This window comes from Gouania willdenowi, chromosome 16 (genome assembly GCF_900634775.1).
Source record: "Gouania willdenowi chromosome 16, fGouWil2.1, whole genome shotgun sequence".
Taxonomy (NCBI): domain Eukaryota; kingdom Metazoa; phylum Chordata; class Actinopteri; order Blenniiformes; family Gobiesocidae; genus Gouania; species Gouania willdenowi.
In genome coordinates, this window is record NC_041059.1 from 11,167,155 (window position 1) to 11,190,391 (window position 23,237).

A 23,237-nucleotide genomic window follows, 5' to 3' on the forward strand; every position below is an offset into this window, starting at 1 on the left:
CACATTCAAGTCACCGACCCACAGGTCAGTTTGTCCTGTAGGAAAATTAGAAAGTTTTCACCATTTTCATTTTGTGTTTTAATTTCTTTCTTTTTTACTCGCTGTTAGTTTGTTATGTATGTGTTTTATCACTCTATAAAGTAGTGTCCTTAAGTGTTGAGAAAGGCGCTTATAAATTAAATCTATTATTAGTTTTATTATTACTAGTGCAGTGCCTGTAGGAAGTATGTATTGCTATAGAAAAGTGGGAGGGTAAGTAGCTTTTTCAAATAAGGTTGTGTTCGAAGGTAGGATGTCATCACTGTTCTCTGTTTGAGTAACATGACTTGATCAAGCCTTTTCTAACATTCCACACTACAAAATAAGTATTTTTTTTTTTTTTATTAAAGGAAGAAAAAAAGGAAGAAAAGTATGTATGATTCATGCTGATATTAGATCAATATCGGTATTAGCCGATACGCAAGACTATCATATCGGAAATTAAAAAGTTGTAACGGGACATCCCTACTACTTGATAATCAAAACCCAAAGATATTTAATTTACAACTATAAAAGACACATTAAAAGGACAAATTCACATTGTACAAAGCAGACGGAAGAAAACAAAAAAATCACCCCATGATGTCTTTTTTGGGGGAGTTTGTAAACCTAACTCATTCCACTACCTAAAACAGAAGTTAAAAAAAAGTTGTTAGCTTTATAAACTGTTTTCAATAAAATTACTTCAAAGTTTGAGTACAAATCTATCCTGAAAACTTCTTGCAGCTTTTTGATTCCATCTATGGAGCCTACGTTTGTTCTCATAGATATAGTGATATGGTTCAGACACTAAACAGTGTAGCTGCAGCTAAAGCATAGCTGAGTGAAAAGGTGTGGTAAGCATCAAGCTGAGAGGCTAAATGTTAAATAGTTCTTGTATAAGTTCAAAAACCTGCAGACAAACATCTTCAATAAACGCGTTTTACAACCATTTACTGCAACAACAAAAAAAACACTTTCAAAGGTTTTAAATGTCAATGCTTTACCAACATAAATTTAACAATCGCTATAATGCGTGCAATTGATTTTTCTCTTTTGTTGATCGTGAGTGAATAGTTATTCCTGTGATGTCTGGCTGGCCCAGCTGTTTTGAAAACTTGAGAGGTTGACATTTTGGATGGAGGTGGCAGGTGACATAATTTAGTTTTGTCTTTCTGCCTAACAGACATGCAGCATCATCCCAGGGTTGCTTTTGTTCCTGTACAATTCCTGTTAACTGCTGCTCATAATGACATTTTGAACAACAGAAGCCTAAAAGTCCAGATTTTTTGGCCCTTTCCTCATTTGACGAAAATATTTAGCTTCATTTTTAGATCCTAAAAGTTTAGAGCTGTGTAGTCCATAGTGTCCCCACAACGTTTTTGAGTTCCAAAGCTTAAAAAAAATAATTATCTTGTTAAAAAAACATTTCGTATGATCAGCATCCCACCTCTTAAATTGTAGAAAGTGTCTGTTTGTACGGTTGTCGTACGGACAATCCCTGGTGCTATTGGTACGGTTACCAACATACAAGTACATAGAAAGGTTGGAGTTAGGTTTAGGGTTAGGTTATAACCCAAAATCGTAACAATTGTTAGGGTTAGAGTTAGGTTTAGGGTAAGGTTTAGTCTTAATCACGTGACCTAAACTGGCCAAATAGGGGCGCTGTGTACGGACAGAATGCCGGTATATCGTATCGCAACCGTACGGATAGCCACTGCCTAAATGATATAATACGACTTGAAGGTTCAATTTGGGATCATAATTAACCCAACTAACAGTGTTTCATGTGTTACTGCTGAAAAAACCGACTGTTTTGGGAAAAGCATGAACAAAAAACCACTTAAATTGCCCTCAGGTGGGATTCAACTTCACTAGTCTCCACTGATCAACCCCAAGGCTTTCAGAACCTTACATTTTCGTTATTGCCAAGTTTATCAAGTTATTTTGCCAAACTTGTAAGATTTTTGTCCTCTCAAGAGACAGGCAGCATTTTGAAAAGTTCTGGCATCAGAATTTATAACCCTCCAGTCAATAAAATGTGAGTAAAGGTTCATTTCTTAACAGTTTTCAAACATCTGACTTCATCTACTGGACACGAGCTCTAGCTTGTGAGACAAAAACAAAAATCATTCAGAGTTGTATAGTTGGGTCTGATACACCCATCAAATCTAACGTTAAAAGGTAAAATTAAATCCAAGCAATCATAGTTTTATTGGTAGAGTTTTCAGCAACAAATATACATTAAACTGGTATGTAACAAGAGAATTCAGCTGAAAAAAAATTATTTTGTTCACTGAGTACCTGGACAAGAGGAAGCAGCATAAACACAGCACTCAACAATAATAGCTCATAGAAGAGAGTCATAAGAAAACCTCAAAGTCGCATTCACATACCATGTACAATCGATGCAAACAATCATGGAATGTTCCAAGAATTTTTTTTGTAAATAAATATTCAAGGAATATATAAATGTAGGAGTTTTTTCCACCATTGACAGCCTAAAATCAGAGCCCTTTTGTTTTGGCAACATTCCATCAGTTATATATTATAGAATCAATGCACATAAGTGTAATAAAAAGTCTTGGTATTTCACAAGCAACAAGAGATGACTGAAATGTATTGATTCATTGTCCCATTCTCATTCAATGATTGTCTCCACTCATTATAGCAAATTGACATTTTACTTTCATTCCTTGTCAAACAGGTTTACCATTACCAAAAGTGACCCTAGCTTTACAAACCCACATTAGCTGTTTTATAGACAAGATGCTCCAGCTTTCACTGTGAATTGCATAAGGCAATGTAAATGTAATGGGAATGATACATAACATTTACTTGCTTTTATATATAAGAACTGTAACTGCAAAAATTGGATGGAAGTTATGGCAACTTCCCAAAACGGGTATGGTACAGAAACCCACTGATCATTTTATTAAATGTTTTATTAGGTTACAGGATGCTGTCAAATTTCAAGTATAAATGCTTATTTGCATTAACATTTTTAAGAAATACATTTATACAGCAACATCCATCAAAGCCCTGAATCAAGGTAAAGTAATAAAGTAAAAACCACAATGCGAAATGTAAGCAAACTCTGATCATCGTCCAATTTTTCAGCCTTTTAGGAAGTTGAAAAGACAAATTAAAAAATGTACATCTACACCGCTGGATCTGTCAAAGCAGTTTAAGAAACAGAAAAATAGACACTCGGTGCACCAGCCAAACCTGCGCATCCAACACAGCAAGCTGAACACTTCCTCAGGTCCGAGAAATAGTTAATATCTGGCACTTGTAATAACTCCTAAAATCCTTTTTTTATTCTACTGAATCCATAAAAATTAATAAAGGTTCAGGACTTTTATAGAAATTAAGCTTAATGCTGTATGTAATCTGTCTGAGCAAGCCATGATATCATAGTCTGTATTGTATTCTTTTAAGGCCAATTAACCCCAGTGTCAGCACTAAAAACTAGAGTGCATTCATTATCGTCGACAAATGAATTCAATACCAAGATTACTGGCGACTTAAAATCAGCTACTGGGTAAAAAAGCAGTCAGACATTAGCCTTGATGGCTCGGGTGATAACTTAGAGTGTGATGGTTTCTTAAGATGAGAGGAAGCGATCGTGGAGCTATTAGCATTAAAAGGACCATGGACAGACTTTCCCCTACGTGGAGCATTATAATTCTTCTAATGCAGCCTCGCTCAGCTTGTCACACGTCGACACTGCATAATTATGTCATCTACTAGCGACACAGTCTTTAAAGGGCAGACATGTGCGCAGCACAGTCCCTCCATCAATGAAGATGTCCTACACAGAAAAATGTCAATGTCTTTTTAGAAGGGGTTGGCAAGTTGAAGGTTGAGTTTAGAACAGTGTAATGTCTTTGTTACATGAAAAACTCCTGTAAAAAGTCTGATACGTTTTAATATACATGCCATGTCTGTATGAAAGATACTCTTTAGAAAAACAAAAAGCCAATTCTCCAAGCATTATCCTCAAGGTGCATCCAGACCAGCTCGCTTTGGCTCACTTCAAATGTGCCAGGGTTTGATTCCATGAAAGTTCTGTCTAGATGGCCAGTTCCAAACAGCTACCAGAATGGAATGGATCAAAGTCCAGATACAGAGGGAGAGAAATCCCTGCCTGGAGGGGACTGGAGGAAATACAAAGTGTATGATACAATGTGATATATGATACAGGGCTCACAATAACGACGCAATATGATATTTTTGGAAACAAGATAGCTTTTTATGATTGCAGTTGGAAAAATAACCATGCTTTCGTTTAAAAACACTGGGAACCAAATCAAATATCAGATTCAAATTTCAAGATTCTCTGATAGTTTTATTTATTTATTTTTACCAATTCATTTTTTATTTGTTTTTATTCAATTGTAGAATACTGTAGGTATTATGTCGAAGGTAAAAAATTATGTAACCAATTGGTTAATCATATCAATGGGTCAGTGTTTCTCATACCTGCTGTTGCTGACTATTGTTCTCTGTTTGAGTAACATCACTTGATCAAGCCTTTTCTAACATTCCACACTACAAAATAAGTAATTAGGCTGCAATATCGGTATCGTATCGTAAATTTAAAAAGTTGTATCAGGACAACCCTATAAATTAGACAAATGTTTTCCTATTTAAAGTGCAAAAAGTACCACTCTGAATTGTCAGAGTCTGTTTTTGCATTCTATTTGCAGTCTAAAAATAAAACGAAATCATATCATAGTCATGACATTTAGAAACCCCTGCTTCTTCCTGACCTGCCACTAGGAGGGAAATTCAAAAAAATGCCTTGATTATCGGCAGGGCTCCTCGAGCAGTTAAAGGTAGGGTAGGCGATTTTCAAAAGCTAGCATGATTTTGAATGTAGCCTCCCTGTTGGCTCCGCCTTTACCCCCCTTGCCCCTCTCCTCTGTGCTCCGTCTCACTCACATGCACGTGCACAGCTGCTGCAGAAGCAGACCTCAGTTCATTGCTTGTATTGTGTAGAAACTGTGTTGTCTCATGTCTCATTCATCAGTAAGTAAACAAACTTTACCATAATTATATATGTTGAAAAACTTGACCAAAAACTCACTTTTAACTCTGTCAGAGGTAATGGTAAATGGTAAATGGACTTGATTTATATAGCGCTTTATAACCACTCTGAAGCAGTCCCAAAGCGTTTTACATATCAGCTCATTCACCCAATCACTCTCACATTCACACACCAATGGGACAGGACTGCCATGCAAGGCGCTAGTCAACCACTGGGAGCAACTTAGGGTTCAGTGTCTTGCCCAAGGACACTACGACACATAGTCAGGTACTGGGATTGAACCCCCAACCTCTCGATCAGAAGACGACCCTCTACCACCTGAGCCACGGTCGCCCCAGGTGACGCACTTTCAGTGTGAGCTCGTGCATGTGAGGGGTTGAGAACGAGCAGGGAGACATGACTGGTTAAAAAGCAAAAACGGTTCGTTTTTTTTTCCCGATGGTCGAAGTTATTACAGATTTACAGCTGCTACAGATGACAGATTTTCTTCGTTCCTTTTTCAGAGCACATAAGATCTTAATTTCTGTCAGGACATGAAGACGATTTCAACCAAGAACTTAAAAAGTGTATCTGAAGAAAATTGCCTACCCTAGCTTTAAGAGACACACATATATATATATATATATATATATCCAACTTACTCACCACAGATTGTAAAGCCCACAGGTGCTAGTTTTTATAAAAGGGGCAGGGCTAACGGTGCTCGTTTGTGACGCAAGATGGTCCCAAAATGTCACATGATCTTGCTCTCAGCCAATAGTAAAAGTCAATTGTAATAGCTGGGTTTCAACCCATAGAGGGCAGTCACTGACATTTTACAACTAAATATGCCAAATTGAAAAACTGTGACTAAAATATTGACAGTTGGACCAGGATCAATCAACAGTTCTGCTTCATATCAAATACATTTGTTTTTCAGCAGAAAAAAGTGGTTTTGGGGTTTAGTTACTTTTCACAAAAATCCTACTAGTACATGAAGTTTGCATAAAAACTTTTTGAAAACTTTAAACTAGAGCAGTCTACACTGCCCAGATTTAAGAAACGGACATGTTCTTTTTAAGAATATTAGCATGTCGACATTTTCTGGCAGCGACTGAGGCCTTAGGGCATTAACTACTGTATGTCTCCTGCAGTTTGAAAGACACACTCATTTGAGACAGATGTAGCAGGGATAAGATATGATTTGCTTGTTTACCATTTTTGCAAGCTACAAATCAGATGTATGATTCCAGTTAGAATGCATCAAAAACAAGCGGCTCTTGTAACTGTCTAGGTTTTTCCTGTCGGTTTTGAACACTTTGCTATGAATGTTGAATGCAAATCGCCCATTCTAGCAGAGTCCTGGACTTTCCTAATCTTAAAACAGCATCATCCCCTCACCCATGGCCTTTTGATATTCATCATTCTATCCTGCTGACCCCCTATACATCTGTGTTTAGAGATACAATAGAAAATTTGAGGGAGGTGGAAGCGCATGCAGAAATCAGGAAGGACAATCAAAGCTGGGACAAGTAGGACAAACCAAGTTCTGAAAGGAGAAGGAAATGCTTTGAATCGTACGGGCAACAAAGAAAATAAATAAGAGGATGAGAGACAGGAAGAAAAAGCACAATAAACTGCAGTAAGGTGAGGAAGGGAAGAATAGGAGGCCGAGAGTCAGGAGAAAAGAATGAGAATGAAAGAAACTGGAACAGAGGATAACCGACTAGCAAAAAGACGACAAGTATTTGTGTAAGAATGTAGACAGGAAAATCAGACGAAAGCATGGAGTCAAAAAAAAAAAAAGACATTAATAATCTATGTCAGATAAAGCATTTCTATGTCAGAGGTAAAGCATGTAATGGAGAGGGAGACGGTCGAGGGAAAAGAATGATGAAATACAGAAACGAACAAGAGAAAGTTGTTATTGCAGAGCTTGGGGGACTTTTATTTTGAACCAGAGTAAGTTAGAACACTTGTAGTAGTTTACACTTGCAAAAAATAAAAAATAATCATCTTTTCTTCACCTCAGCCTCCATATTCTCCGGGCTTTGTCTTTTTCAATGTGTACAACTGTGACTTCACAGCAGATTTCCTTCCTCACCTACACCCGCCCATGCATACACTCAACATGCAGCCCTCTTATGTTGCTCAGACCTTCTATACACTCGACACACACTTATTCCTGCACCCTTCGTGATCGTGTAATGCCGGAGAAAAATTCATGAATCACTGAGGCACAAATCCGCCGCAAGCTTGTTGTAAAAAAAAAAAAAAAAAGTGAATGTGGATGGAGTGAAGAAAGGACAGAAGCAAGTGGTTAAAGTGTTTCCTTTAAAAGCTTTTAGAAAGAGGTTGGATTCAGGAGACAGCTCACTGCAACCTGAGGGAGTGAACACACAGTTAAGAGGGGCTCCTTGACTACTCAGGGTACTCTAACATCTCTTTCTGAAGCAACAGAGAAATGAAAACAGAACACTACAGCCATCCAAATAACAAGCAGGTGTACGAGACACACATGTTCAAATACCCATATCATGTCTGTGACATTTTGCAAACAAATAAAAGGACAGACAAATATGTTTTAAAAAGGCAGTGGTCCATCCACACGACACAAAATGCCCTTCCATCAGCTCCGATTTCAAAAAGAGCCACCCAGTCATCTCCTGTTACACGGCCACTTCACCCTAGGGACACTACTCAAAGACAGGCTGTCCAACGATACAGGTGTGGTGCAAAGAGAGGAAAGATAAGAACAATACACAGTCTTTTTCAGTAGCCTCCCACAATTCACCTGGATTATAGGGAATGGAGGAGGAAGGGGTCCAACGGGAGGGAGCAGGAGGAGAACGAGGGTCCTTTAACTCAGCAGAGAACAATGGAAGCTCTGTTTTTTTGTATCATTCAGTCAAGCAGGGGCCAGTTGCCTACACTAAAAACAAACTTTAAACCCCAAAAGGACATGTCCACTGTCTGGGGAAGAGCATGTACAGAACGTGGGATACTTCTCTATTCCCAATAAAGAGTTACGACCCAATGGTCATGTATATTTCTCAGCTTACATGATTTGAATTGAAGGATAAACGCTTGCAAATTTTGCTTTAAAATGTTGAGAACTAGAGACTGGCCAATACGCTTACTGTATTTACAGTCCATACTCTGTTTTTGTGCAACAAGACCGGGGAATACAACTCAATGAAAAGTCATCACACCATCTTGTTAAACAAGAAAACCATGTCAAAGATAAATGCTTATCATACGGGGGAAGAACACACAATGCAACACTGACAGGAAACTGATTACCAAAAACGAATTGAAAGTTGAAACAAAAGCAAAATGTACTTCCCAAAAAAGTGTTTATGACACGGAATCTCCCCTCACATGCATGCTTTGAAATAATTATTAGTAGTAGTAGTACTGAGACGGTATTTCTTACCATAAATGTGTGGTTTAATGCATAGCAAGGAGATAGAAATATCCAATATTGTGAAAAATCTTGCGATAATATGTGGAATGCTGGACTTCACTTTCTGAATTAAAAATAGCTAAATGATAAGGACTAACCCATCACTTACATGGTAGGGTAGAAAATTCTGTTTTCCACAATATTTTTAACAGTGAAATGGCTGGCTGAATGCCTAGCATGTATAGTTATCACAATTACAATAATCTTTGAATGCAAAGTACCAAAAATAGGCTGAATGTATTTTTAAAAAGTGACCCAATCTCATTTAACCAGAAAGCGAAACTTAAATCTAACCTTCAACCTCAACAGATTGAAACAGCGATACAATCAATAATTAAAGTTAATTAAGAAACCGCCACCACATACTGTGGATTTTTTTAACCATTAATTGTTGAAATATACCGGACTGTTATTCGCACAAATGACAAAAATATAACACTAATAAAAACCAACAGCCGGGATTACACTGCAGAGAGAGACTTTAAACATACCCTACTTGTGAAGTATAATCCTCATACTATTGATACAGTAGTTATGGTATAGGATTATAAGATTAAGAGGTTAAGTAACAATGTTTCAAAGGACTTCTGTGATGCAGTGGGCTTTCAGCAACACAACAAATCAAAGCAGACAGCAAACAGCAAATAGCATATAATACAGGGACATGGTGAACCAGTGCAGTTGTTCTCACTTTTCAGGGTCGGCTTATATTTTCATACAGTTCGATGTAATTATGCTAAATGGGGGGAAAAAATCCTAGTAAGAAATGTCAAATAAACCTGAAAGAACGAAGGGGAAATTTCATCAAGATTTATTACTAGCGTCCTATTGCCTGCAATAGAGGAGCGTATGTGACAAGATATGGCAGCAGGGGAGTGGACACCGTCATCCTGATCCTCGTCACTGCACGACAGGTTGGTTCCGCTGAAATAAAATCAAATTCTGCATCCGTTTGTATTCTGTCTCAGATACTTGCTCAGCTCACTTTCCGACTCTGTTTCGTTCCGTCACTTCTTTCCTGTCCTATGTACACTAAGTGATTCAACCATCAAATCAGCCCAACATCCCTCAGCATGGAATTGTCTCCATGTGTTTGTGCTCAGCGTGTGTGTGTCGGTAATGGAGATGACGACAACCATGGCAAATAAAGGAGTAGGGTGGGGCACCACTCCAAAACATGTCAGAGCAATTTAACCTTCAAAATATGCCTACCAGGGGGGAGTAGAGAATTCTCGACCACCAAAAAAAAAAAAAAAAGGTTTGAGACTAGTGCACAAGGGAGGGAGAACTTAGAGTGTTAAGGAAAAAGATGATGAATTGAGAGTTGTAGAAATGTACAGCTGTCTATAATATAAATGTCTGTAGGGTGAAATGGGGAAGTTTTAAAGAAAGAGGAAAGTAGAGCAAGAATCTCAAGGGAGCCAAAGTACCTAAAGAAGTTTCGATAGGCTTAAGGAGAAACTGTGCGGCCGACATAGGTGGAGGAGACAAGTGGGGAATTGGACATCGGGACCGACTGAAGAGAAAAGCCACAGCAAGGAAGAAGAGTGGAGTGTAAGTGGATGTAACAGACAGTCCAATTACTGAAAAAGAAAGGAGGGATAGATGACCAAGGAGTAAACCAAAGGGAAGGAGGGTGGCGCTGGAAAACAGGATGAGGGGAGGAAAAGAGATACAGAGACAGCGGTTTACTGAGCAGATGGATCAATTATGTGGACCAAATTACAGCAAGAGGGAAGTCTGTGCATTAGGAGAAGATGTAAACACAAAGAGACAGAAAGGAGAACAAGGAAAGGATGAGTTAAGGAAAAAGGGATTCAAAAGCACAAATGTAAGAGGGCCCATTAGAGAGAGGGCAATCAGTTGAGCAGATGAATAAGCCAATTCACTTCAATGAAGGAGGACAAGCTCTCCCAGAGGAGCCACAACAAACAAAACCTGCCACCCCCAGCTGGCAAAAACCAGGGCTGATAAGTGAATAAACCTGATGCCTTCATTTGACTTTAGTGTCCTGGTTCTGCTTCAGGGGACAATTTAAACGTTTCAGCCATTTTGGGCTCCAACACTCAGGCTCTTATTGTTACCGTTCAAACCCAAGACTTTAACTAGGAAACATATGCTCTACTGGTAAAAACATGCAAGATACTAATAACATAAGAAACTAGCATTCAAGCTTTCATAAAGTAGAATAAACCTGGCAGTGCGTTAGGGTGGTTCACAAGATAAATATATTGTGTATTATAAAATAACACAGATAATGTTCAAAGCAAAAATAAATGCTCTTCCAGAAGGCGTTCAAAAATACTTCTCATTACAGACCAGCAAATACAGCCTAAGAGATCCATTTATGTTTATTTGACCAAAAGCAAGATTAGAAGTTAAATGAAGATGTCTGTCTGTTCTTCCAGTTAAATTGTGGAATACTGTTGATAGAGAAAGAAAATGTCACAATATATTTTAGAGAATTATGTGAACCATTAGAAATACGTTTGCGTTCTTTGTTAAATGTTGAATATAAAAGAAAGTACATATAATATTTATTTTTTTGCATTAATTTGAAAAAGGCAAATCTAATTTACTTGTTGAATGCTTGCATTTCTTTTGTATTATTGGAAAAGATAACTTGAATTTTATCATTTATGTCGGGCATATAAGCATTTTTGCTTCTGCCTGTTTCATTCTGGTTACATATTCACCACATTGCAGCGTGTTATTCTAATCTTTGCTGTGATGTCTTCAGATCACAGGAAATGCAAACTCAAATTTAAAGCAGCTGGTCGGCACCAGATTTCTGAAGAGCATGACTCTCGCTTGCTCCCGACAAGACCGTGTCACACCAAATTCAATTTCATCCAGTAGCCAGCCTGTCCACTGCCTCTGATAAGTGTGAATTGGACATGACCTTGTCAAAGTCAGATGTGATGAAGATGCAGCATGCCTTTACTGTATTGTATGTATTAATAGCAAACGTGTGAAGGTGCACAAATGACAAGTGGTTCTGTCGCCTCTAACACATATACATGGAAGAGAGGCACAAAGGGGATTGAAGCTGCAAAACCCAAAAGACAAGTTACAGTTAAGTGTGGGGGTGGGGGGACAGAGACGGATTAGCTGGGGAAGGGAGAAGGAGATGTTTTACGATGCTGACGCGTCAACTGAGCGACCCTAAACGCTTTCAATATCACATAAGGGCGCTGCATCATCCGCAATTCGATAGCGGATCAATAACGCAAACCACCTTCCACCTCACCAACTACATTTAGACACATTAAGGTGACTGCTAATGAGCCGCTGTGTGCAACTCTCTAAGTAGAAACCCTGAGGAGGTCAGAGCCAAGGGCCTTCATGCACGGATACAGAGATCTGCTGAGTCGTGAGAGAATTTCAGGAAAAAAAAGCACTATGACAATGTCAAAAAAAGGTAGAGGAAGATGACAGAAAGAGGGTACAGGCCAGGTAACAATAACAGGAAGAGAAAGCTTTAAAAAGGAGTTGCCCTCTATTGGCTACGATGGGAGGCTAATAAATTTGTGTCTAAAGCTTCAGGAGAGAAAGAAAAAGAAGGGGGGAGGAGAGGTGCGACTAAATTACAAATGAGCTGTTAATTCTTGGCCTCGCTGGTTCACTCCCTTGCTGTGTTTTGAAAGCCTCCTTCAGCCTTTCTGCCAAGATGCTACGGTGTGGAATTTGAAAATGTCGACGAGCTCACTACCCGAGCTCACTGCACTCCCTACGCTGCCCTTTCACGCTGAATTTTCTACATCAGGGTCACAGGGACACCGAGCTCCAAAGTCTAGTTAAATAAGTGGGATTTTATTCTAAATAGTTTGGCAGGCTTTCAACGATTCTCAATTTGGAAATGCTGCTCAATCTGCACATTAGCTGAGCTGAAATAGGTTTGACCTGCATCTCCCTAAGTTCCAGCTGCGGCTTGTTAGAGCTGTGGATAGGAACATGTCCGTTTTGTAAAAAGCCTGTTGACTGTTGAATAAATGCATGTGACTGAAAAATAAAGGAAACCACATTCCCTTTGACACAGCTCTTATGATACACTTTTGCAACTCCACTCGAGCAAACTGTTCCAGTAAGTAAACTGTAACCATGGTGCACTATGAAGATGTTCATAAATGCAGAAATTCCCAAAACAACAGTACACATGCACAGCCATTTATTTCACAGATGAGAATATACAATACCAAGTAAGTCTATGATCATATTTTTGAAATACTAGGTGTGAAAAACAATACTCTTGATAGACAATTTAAAAAAAAAAAAAAAATTCTAAATGCAAAAAAGCCCAAAACATTCCATAAACATGGAAAAATGACTTGCCAGGGTCTTGTAAATAAACCACATCTATAGACAAAGGTATGATGAAAAAGGCCATGGGGTAAACCTAACAAAAAACTATTTGGAATCACTGACCCAATGCATCAGATTTTGTGGAGAGAGGAATTTAGCCCAAATCTCTGCCAAGTATATCTTCCAAACATGCACAGCGGTGTTTTTGGAAACCCCTCAGCTCTCCCATTCGTACTCACTTTACTTTGATTAAGATGGGCCCGACTCCAGCAATCTGGTTACCCTAGAAGCCAAACACAAACATCCCAGTGGGGGGCTCTCAGTGTAATCTACTCGCACCCCACCAACTACCCAGCATGTGCATGTAGGCAAAGGGCAGCAGGAAGAAATGTTTGACGACGCCAAATGAGTAGTATCGACTTATTTTATGCACGAAAGCTGCAATCATTACTTCAAGTTGCAGGAACAGCCTCCTTTAGGAGACTATTAAATTAACAGAAGTAGAAAGTAATGGGCGGTCTAAGATGTCTGTACAAGATAACAGGGTTGCTGATGGAGAAGATGCACTTTACTTCTTGTAGAAAAAGAGAAAAATGTATGATGACGCCGTCGTCCAGAGATGTGACGCTTCCCCCCTATTATTGGAATGTCATCCCACTTCCAGCGCACCCTACGGGTCCTGCTCTTATTCATCACCAGCTGTACGTGCATATGTGAACTGTTGTGTGTGTGTGTCCATGTTTGTGGTCACTTGTGTTTTCAGTCGAAGACTTGGCCTAAAATGCAATAAGACGCAGTGACTCGTGCTCATTGACCTCCCTCCCTTTAGATCCATTCATCCACTCTAATGATATTTGCCACGTCAACAATAAAGCTCATGGATCTTTTGTGTTCTCTGGTCATTTGGAATAAGAAGTCTGCAGAGCAGCAAAGCATTTCCACTAAAAGTGAATTAGTTGAAAATATGTATGCCTGAAATTAAATGAGATGTTTTTTTTAATGAAAATCAATTTAATCCAACTTCCTCTGCAACAGCGTTTTTAGTGAATAGTGCCTCATGATAAAATGTTTGATTCATCCATTGCAAAGCCTTCCATTTCTCACCAGTTTGACGTCTGTTGAGAGGTTTTTAAGTTTCCATACACAGCTATCTAATATTGCCACCAAGCTAATTTCACTCCCCCAATCAACAGGATACCATAAAATACCAGTGTTTTGAAAATTAAATAGCTGAATTGGTGAAATGCCAAACATTCCTTTCAATCATTTTACAATCAGCGCATTCAATATTAATAGAGCACATTTGCCACACCGTGAATCAGTTGTAAGTCTCTATTAGGCAATCAATTCGAGCCTGTTCATTCATTCAAATCAACTTTAATAGTGACTTTAGGGGCTAAGACATGATGAGTTTATGGATATGTCTTTTACACAAGAAGTGCTCCCAAGTTTGTGAATCTAGATTATTAAAATTTGACATTTTTTCCTGTGCAAACACGCATGTGACCTTTTCAAGATCCTTCTGACATTTACAAAGCCAGTGCAAAGGTACGAGGACAGCTCATTTAAATACTGATAACACAAACTATGACAGTCATAATTACAACCCAAATTGAGCGCCGTGAAACCTAATGCCCCACAGAGACTAATAAGATATTGATGACTTCCTTTTTCCTCTGTTAATGACAAATCAGGAAAACCCAAGACACTGCCCATGATCCATCAATGGCAGTCCTCCTCTCAGATAGTGTATAGTGTATGTCAGTGCAGGGATGATGATGAATAGACCAAGGCTTGGACGAAATACACTGTTCACGTATCAAGTGGAAGCAAGTGGTTAGACCTAATAGTTTGTGCTACTGCACACGTAGCACTGGGAAAAAAAAAAAAATAGCTGCATTAGAGCCACTGAGTGTCAACGCTAAGTGTGTATATGTGGGAGGGCATGGTAATATCATGAGGAATTGAGGAAAACTGCAATCCTCATATTTTCACAAGGTAAGAATGTTTTCTGGTAATAATCCAATGGCTTTAGTAAAGCAAGAAATCCTGAAGCATAAGTGGCACACTATTGTAAGTTAATATTTATATTCCTGTCTGTCCACATGTTTTCGCTTTTATAAACAACACAACCTTGAGTGAAGACATGAAGAGAGATGACATTTAAATACTCTAATCACTGCTGTCACTCACACAAAAGAAATAGGCAGACAAATATTAGAGATAGTTGAAAGAATGCAGAGACGAGAAAAAGGACCTTGTATGTACTGGACGGCAAAGGTGGGGGAGGGAGAGAACAGGTTGGCGGGAAAGAAACGCTTGGAGTGGTGGGTGGAAAAAAGAGGGAGGCGGGGCGTCGACTGTCTCAATTAATCGCTGGCTGTTGAGTTTTTTTAGCCAATCTTGAAACTCTGCTAAAACCCAGTAGGCCGTCCCATAGCCACCTGTTTCATCAAAACTGGCGAGTGCCATCAAGGGTAGCTCCACATATGAATGTGATTTCCTGTGATACTCTGAGGTAGAGGGAAAAAAAATATTATTACTATGAAGAGCTGGAAGTGCCCCCCCCCCAGGCCCCGACCCTGCATAAAGCCTACAATTTTCCATTTCAATAGTGTCAGTTAAAAAAAAAAAAAAGAAGTAATTTTTTCAATTTCCGTCTCATTGGTTTACCCTGATTAGATGTCATCATTGGCTGCTAAATTTCCCAAAATAGTGGCAATAATGCTTGATAAGGTTAATTGGGCTAACAATTATTATCAATCTTATATTTCTTTGCTGTAGAAGTGCAATAAAATGATGCAGTGCAAAACATTTTCAGATTTTACGTTGGAAAAATAATGTGAAAATTGTAAAGGAAACATGTAAAGTAAGGGTTTGTCAGATAGCCATTTTCACTTCAGGAGGAACTCAAGTCATATCAGCATATTTCGTACTAACATTTCGTAAGAAATGCCAAACTTAAGTCACTTTGCCCACAGGTTCTAATGTGTATAATGCGTGTAAATGTGCAATAATGTCACAAAACATGCACATGATGGTATTTTCTGTGTCACATTGCAAATTACGCTTAGTTTTTGTTAAATAAAGTACAATTTATTTTAATAAACAGTAAATAAATTAAATTAACAATAAGAACCTTGCAATTTCTGTTACAGGAAGTGAATACCATCATTTCCATCCATTTCCTGCAATCACAGATAATCGGAGGCTCTACCTAACTTACTCACCAGTTTCTCACGCAGCCAGCCACACACACACCCCTTGCACTCATGCAGCTTACTCAGCCATAAAGACAATAGTGTTGGAGCCTCATACCCCCCACCAACACTCCCCCACACATAAGCCCACTCCTCTTCCAATAAAAACATCTCCATGGTAATGGGCCAAGCTTCTCTGACCCACATCTATAGACCCCAAACCCTCGGAGGGAGGGGGCTTTTACAGACTTGTAGCATTGCATTAACTCTGAGCACACCTGCCTGCAATTGTAAAAAGTTAGAACGATACTCAATAAGAGACGGTAATATCAGATAATCTAATATTCAATTAAAACTCCATCAGGCAGAATACTGAATTTTTACAACAAGGCTTGGCTCAGTCATTGAAGTAAAAACTACCCAGAATTACATTTCTCGCTCTTGGACAGCAGATGTAAGGAGGTGGTAAGTGGTGGCTGTCAAAGGTTTGAAAGTGTATAAAAAAAAGTTGAAAAAATTCAAAGTGTACAAGAGAACAGTTTAAACCCCCAAAAAGTCGGCTTTTTTTTTTCTCCAACTATTACCTGAAAGCAGTTATGGGGTTTCAGTGACAAGTGACTTCACTGAAAAAAACCAAACAAAAAACTAAACAATGTTTTGGCATTTGTATTGTCAGAGTCTTACATTTATTCTCACTTATAAATATGTAAAGCCTTTTGTTTTGGTTTTGTTGCCCCTCCCCAAAGAGCACTCCATGTTCTGTAAAATGAAATTGGACAAAACAGGTTCCATGGCATGAATAAGTCAAAAGAGGGACTGTGCTTATGCCTGATTAAAACAACAGTGCAATCATCAAACCACATTGTTGTTCAGCGCTAAAAATGCAAGCTGTAGCGTGGAATGTTAGATCCAGTCCTACATTCCTGCCCTAAATACAGCACAAAACAAATAGCCGTGGGGACAGGCAGGAGATGTTGGACTGGTTCCACACCACACACACACACACACTGTATATCCATATGACGATGGGTCAACTGCATGCATTGATAGGTTCCTTTCATTTTCAAGTATGTTGCTCAACTGTAACTGCAGGCTACCTGAGCTGAACTGGAAAATACCTAAATAATTCACATGCGTAACAGGTTTCCATGGAGGCAGGTGAGGTGTGGCCAGTAGTTTGATTTAAAGCCATACGCTCTCATTTCACACTGGTAGGAGAACTGGTAGGGGTGACATGCATTAACCAAAGTTTGCACGTAGTAAATAACAAAATGTAGAACACTGGCTAAATCAAAGATTTGACTCAGTCAGCCAAATTTCCTAAATTGCTTCTAATCTAAGCAATTAAGTCTTGATTCAATTACAAACTGATTTTCAATAATGAACAATTATGAATAAGATTCTTGATTATTGCTGATTATCTTCCCATTACCAAAAAAAGCATTTGCCTGGTTTACAGAACAGTTTGAAAAACATAAATAATAAATGTTTGGAATTTTAAGAATCGATTCATAATCTAATAATAAATTCATGATGTATCAATAATCGTTTCTGTATGTGGATGTAGAAGGCCACCAAAAGGCAGAACATGCAAATTTAATGCTACCAGAACCTTCTTGATGTCAAGCGACTAATAATCTAAGGACCCAATATACTAAGCAGGTATACTTACAAAAACTGTGTTTAGACTAACAAAACAAGGAACATCTCTAACTGGGGTGTTAAAGAAGAGTAATGTGGGTCTCATCTGGTCCACCACAGGGTCCAGTTAAAGTGAAACCAACAACACTGAATGAGCAGCAGATTTGACTTTTATTACAGAATGCTTCTCTGCATATATATTTAATACTGAGGTGGTTTGAGTTACACAGCCTTATACTTGATATCGCCGTCTTGTTTCCTGTAATACTAACCTGATTTGTTATTTAACCTTATTGTTTGTCACCTTTTCTTGAAACAAATCTGTTCTTTGTTATGTGTAAATGTTGGAGTAACTGAAACCATTGCATAATGAAAATCACAAATTGAAGAAATAACTTTTCAGGCTTCAAGAACTTGGTTTGTTTTGTGTTTGTAAAAACACAGCTAAAAGTACATTTTCAGGTTAAAAGTGAAGAATGAAATGATTGAATATATACTATTCTCTATGATGTGATCATTTCTTTGGTGTTGCCGGTCCTGATCAGACTAAGTGGGAGGAAATGAGGGAATAAAAGATGAGATGAAAAATAAAACACAGAAAGAATGACTCAGGTTCAGGTGACAAGGACACAGTAAACTAAAGGCACCTCACAGCGCTCGTTTCTCTGAGCCACACCTTAGGAGAAACTGAACATGGCGTTTATGGAGGCACCGACCGAAACTCAGGTCAAAGAGCGATAAACAACAGCTGGTTTATGTCAGAGGAATGTGGTGAACGAGTAAGGAACTAAACATGCACATTGCTGTAAATCACATCAAATCGCATGAAAAAAAAGCACATGTTTTAAAAAGTACAGTGAAAAAACCCCGATGAGAAATCACCTGCCAGGGTTTGTGTGACTATCACCGCCCTGACAGGTGGTAGACATCATAGAATCACTCACTTCCTAATGTTATTCAAGCTCAGAGAAGCGACGTAGGACGCATTGTGTGTACTGTAGATCACTCTTTTTCTTCATCACTGATCATTTCTTACCGTGTTCGGTGAGTATCGATGCGACCAAGCACAGTAGTCCGATCATTTTTGTCCAGGTAGGCCAATTCCGGTCGTCATGTCTCGCCATGGTTGTTTCTTTAAATGAATATAACCCCGGACACGCAGTGTCTCCCTGTTAAACTCAACAACAACCTTGAATCCGCTTCCTTTGTGAAACCACACTCAGTCCAGGCAGAAACAAGAAGAAAAAAAACCAAAAAACTTGTTGGCTTGTGAACGCAGCAGGGGGGAGTCCGACGCAGACTGACCGTGCGGCTCTCTCTGAGCTCTCCCAGTGTGTTTAAACTACTGAACAATCCTGTTGGTTTCTTCCCAGAGACGCACAGGTGAATGTAACCGCCTCGGATGATGGTGATCAGATTAAATGAAGTGGTGCTGCTTCTGCTTCTGCTTCTGCTGCTGCTGCGCTCCGGCCGCTTCAACAACTAGTTCCTGCGCGTCTGAGCGCGCGGCGGACCGGCTGTGTGTGAGTTGGGTGATGTCATCGGGCTCAGAGGCGTCACAGTCCAAGTCCAACCCCCCCCCAAAAAAAAAAAAAAAAAAAAACACAATTAGGAGCATTAGATGTAAAGGGGGGGGGGGGGGATCCCAAACCACTTGTTGACAAAGCCAAAAGCTTTTCTCCCGCAGAACAAATATATCTGCTCTGCACTGTGAACAACAACACCTCTGTAGGTTCATTGTTTACTTCTGATCAGATAAGCTCGAGTCCAAAATATATTTTCTTTAAAAAAAAAAAAAAAAAAAGGGGGAAATATATATATATATAGCTTAACTAGAGCATCATGTTCTAGATCAGTGGTTCCCAAACAGGGGTACGTGTACCCCTAGGGGTACAGGAGCACATTGCAGGGGGGTACTCAGAAAGATTTAAAACAATCGGGAAATATTCCTAGTTCTTTTTAAGGCTATTTCTTTGGAACACATTCACCACAGACTAATAATCAAACTATTGCTTAATAAAATACTATATTTTCTTGTTCAAAAAAAATAAAAAATCGAAACAAGTATATTTGGGCCATTTTATCACACTTTCTGCCATAGCAGACAATAATTAGATATTTGCTTACTATTGAAGTGATCACATGAAAGTTGCATGGTATTAAAACAACAACAAAAAATCCACTTTAAATTACATTCTTTGTTATGAATTGCTAGATTAAGCCTTAGGGGACCAATGTTGAAGACACAGTAAGGTTCCATTTAGTAGAGCCCGCTGTTCCACAAATGAAAAATCATATGAAATTATGAAGATGATACTAATGATATGAGGAGGGGGTACACAGGATTTGAACAAAATGCAAAGTGGGGGACATACCTCAGCAATAACAATCTGCCCAATTGTAAATATACATTTTGTAAATATCTTTTATTTTTTTCTGGCAGCTTTTGCACTCATCTTGATATTATTATTATTATTATTATTATTATTATTATTATTATTATTATTATTATTATTATTATTATTATGCACTCCTGTCTTTGTTTCCTATTTGTTTCATTTAAAATTCTTGTTGCCTGCACTGACTGAAGGGCTTTTACAATGTCATTGTACTTGTTCCAATGATAAATAAAGTTATATTCTATTCCTCAGTCCCCACCAGGCATCAAGTTATCCCCCACGGGAAAAGTCAAATTGAGTGCCACACCTTGTGATAAAATCCGTCGAATGTGTTTATTAGTAAATATATTGGTAACATATATGGCCATGTTTGCATGTACTGTCTCAGTTGCAAGTGTCTGCGTGGGAGTAGATGCGTGTTGCGCCCTCTGCTGTTGGTTGCTGCACACAGACATTATGAGTTCAGCTCAAACTCCTGCACAGCATCAGCAGGAGGCAGGAGCAGATGCCAGGATCAATAAACATTCCCCAATAAACGACAAAAAACACAAATCCACTGGCAAAGCAAAATGAAATCATAAGGAAACAGCTTTAAAATCTGTTTGCAGGCTCTCTGCAAACTGTCTTTTGATGAGATCATCTTCATTTTTTTTACTTCTTCTTCTTCTTCTTCTTCTTCTTCTTCTTCTTCTTCTTCTTCTTCTTCTTCTTCTTCTTCTTCTTCTTCTAACAGTGAAGCAGGGTGCACACTGGCATAGCAAACGCATTATTTCGTCTCGGCATAATCCCTATACCCAAGTGTTTTACAGCCAATGTAATTACATCTCCATAAGTCACACAGTTTGAACCAACGCCGACTGGTTTCTTCCATTCTTGATTTTTCACTTCCCCTCCAATGTCAAGTGGTCAACTTCATAATTCAACACCGTGATTGTTAGACAAAAGCCCTTTTCAAGGTATGGATATATAGCCATTTATAATGCCCTTTCTTCACATACTGTATACTGCAGACTTTCATTCACTTTTCACTCAGTGCTTACGGCAAATCCAACGACTGTGGAGGCAGCTGTCACACAAACAAACAGCTGTTGGTTTTAAATGGCAGCCATTTACATTGCCTTGCAAATGTTTAATTGGCAGATGCATCTTAGGCACTTAAATGTATATATTTGGAGTCGGAGAGTTCAGAGAAAGTGTACAGGAGCATATTTAAGATTTATTACTGCATCCATGTTAATGTAAGGCAGAAATGAAGGACCCACTTCCAATCCCTCGCTGTACTCCAGACTAAATCGACCTTCACTCCTTCGACTTTCTAGTTACTACCCAAATACCTCTACGAATTGTCACCACTTTCTTCAACATCTCACACTTTATCTCTCATATGCACTTCATTTTACTCCCATACTTATTTATCCCTCTTTTAATGCGTCTCTCTCTCTCTCTTCCCCTTTTTTCTATTGTCATTTATTTCCCTTTGTCCACTTGTCCTTCGCTTTCTGCTGCTACTCAGCCCAATATTTCCTTGTGCTCTCTTGGGTGTGTGGTGGTAATAATGAAGTACCCAGTTAACAGATATTTGTTCACTGGCATTGGATTCATCATTAGACAGTGCTGAGGCTTATGGTGATTCTTTGCTAAGAGAAGAAGGGGCACAGGATCAGCACCAAGCTCTGTGTCAGCAACCACAGGCTTCTTTGAAGTCACACAGGCTCTGCTTCCCACAACAACACTGCCTCTCCTTTTTCTTTCAGGTTTTTTTTTTTTTTTTTGTATTCTGTCTGAGGATTTTCCCTTCACATTTCTCTCTCTCTTAAACTCTCTTCTCCTTTTTCTCCTTCCCTGTCATCATTAGACACCCGGAATAGGCTACATATCTACGTTCTAACCCTCTCTGTTTCCCTATCGCTGTTCACCACCCCCTATCACCCAATGGTAATTATAGAAAAATCTGCAATAATGCTCAGAGAAGCTGATAATGCTTTAAGCTTAATTAAAGACATTTATCGGATGTATAGATATGTAAGTTGACTTGGTATGCACCCGCATGAACAAAAACTCAGTGTTTAAAATGCCCTGCTTTCTGCTTTTCTCATCTTCTGAGTTTCTCTCAAGCACACGTTTGATTTTAGTCAATGTAAGTTTATATAAGGGTCACTTGTTCCTTTCTTAAACAATCTTAAGTTAAGCAGTGAAATTATTTTCAGCAAAGAGAGAAATGTTGCATTTAAGGGGAAACTGAAACTGTGGAGGACAAGGAGAAGAGAGGAAGGCTAGAGTATAATAACAGAATGGCAGAAAACACAATCCAGGAACCAACAAAGGTCATTAAAGTTTAAAAAACTAACCAACTGAGTGACGATGCACCAATGACCACTCTGTGTTTAAGCACAGCAGAATGGTAATAAGAATAGGAAGGCAATCAGGAGATGGGCTCCACCTTGGTGGAGACAGTAGGGAGGCAAGGAACCTTCTCATATACTCAACGTCAGAGCTTAATTTAATCTTCCAGATTTTAACTTTTTTGATTGGATCCAGCACCTCATTTTTTTTTTTTTTTTTCCTTTTTTTCCCCCAGCACCTCATTTGCTTTTCGGTGTTTTTATTAAACTTTGATTATATTTGGACTGCTGTCTTATATTGAGTTTAAATCACTGGAAATGTAATTGTACACACAAAATTTAATGTAAAAATTGAGCGTGAATGAGGAAGAGAGGGGAAAGTCAGGCCATGCCCATGCTACATCTAAAGTGTGTTTTTCTGCAAAAAATGTGTCTTGTCAGCCTGGAAGATGGTAGAGAGATGGTTTTTCTGTGAAAATTGTGGAGCAGCAGCAGCACAGCAGCAGTTAGCGTTGTGAGTCGCAGCACCTGTAGCTATTATGCTAATGCAGAAAAACCTGCTTCCAACAGACAGGACACAAGGGGAGAACTATCCAGGGGACATGAGGATGACTCAGGGACAGAGACGAGAAGGAGACGATGGTGAAAGTTATGGTATTGTGACAGAGGCTCAGTTCAAAGCCATGATGAGCTGCTGCTCTAGGTTTATGAAAGACGAGGCAGGCCTCGGCTGTGAAATATGTAAAAAAAAAAGTTGTGAGTATACAAAGTTCTTCATGGCTGTTTTTTTTTGGCTTTCTTAAAAGGTAAGCACATGTTATATTTAAATTTTCTGCC

At 38.8% G+C, this 23,237-nt stretch overlaps 1 protein-coding gene across 3 annotated transcripts in view; it reads right to left on the reverse strand.

Annotated features, from left to right (window-relative positions):
- Positions 1-19,175, reverse strand: part of LOC114477662 (nectin-2) — a 115,958-nt gene extending 96,783 nt beyond the window's left edge. The window contains exon 1 of one of the 3 annotated variants that reach the window (XM_028470121.1): positions 18,696-19,171. In XM_028470121.1, coding sequence (XP_028325922.1) covers positions 18,696-18,783 — 88 coding nt within the window. In that variant the 5' untranslated portion in view covers positions 18,784-19,171. Of the gene's footprint in view, positions 1-18,695 lie in introns of all 3 variants that reach the window. The other 2 variants (XM_028470120.1, XM_028470119.1) reach the window with 2 other exon arrangements.
- Positions 19,176-23,237: the final 4,062 nt, after the last annotated feature.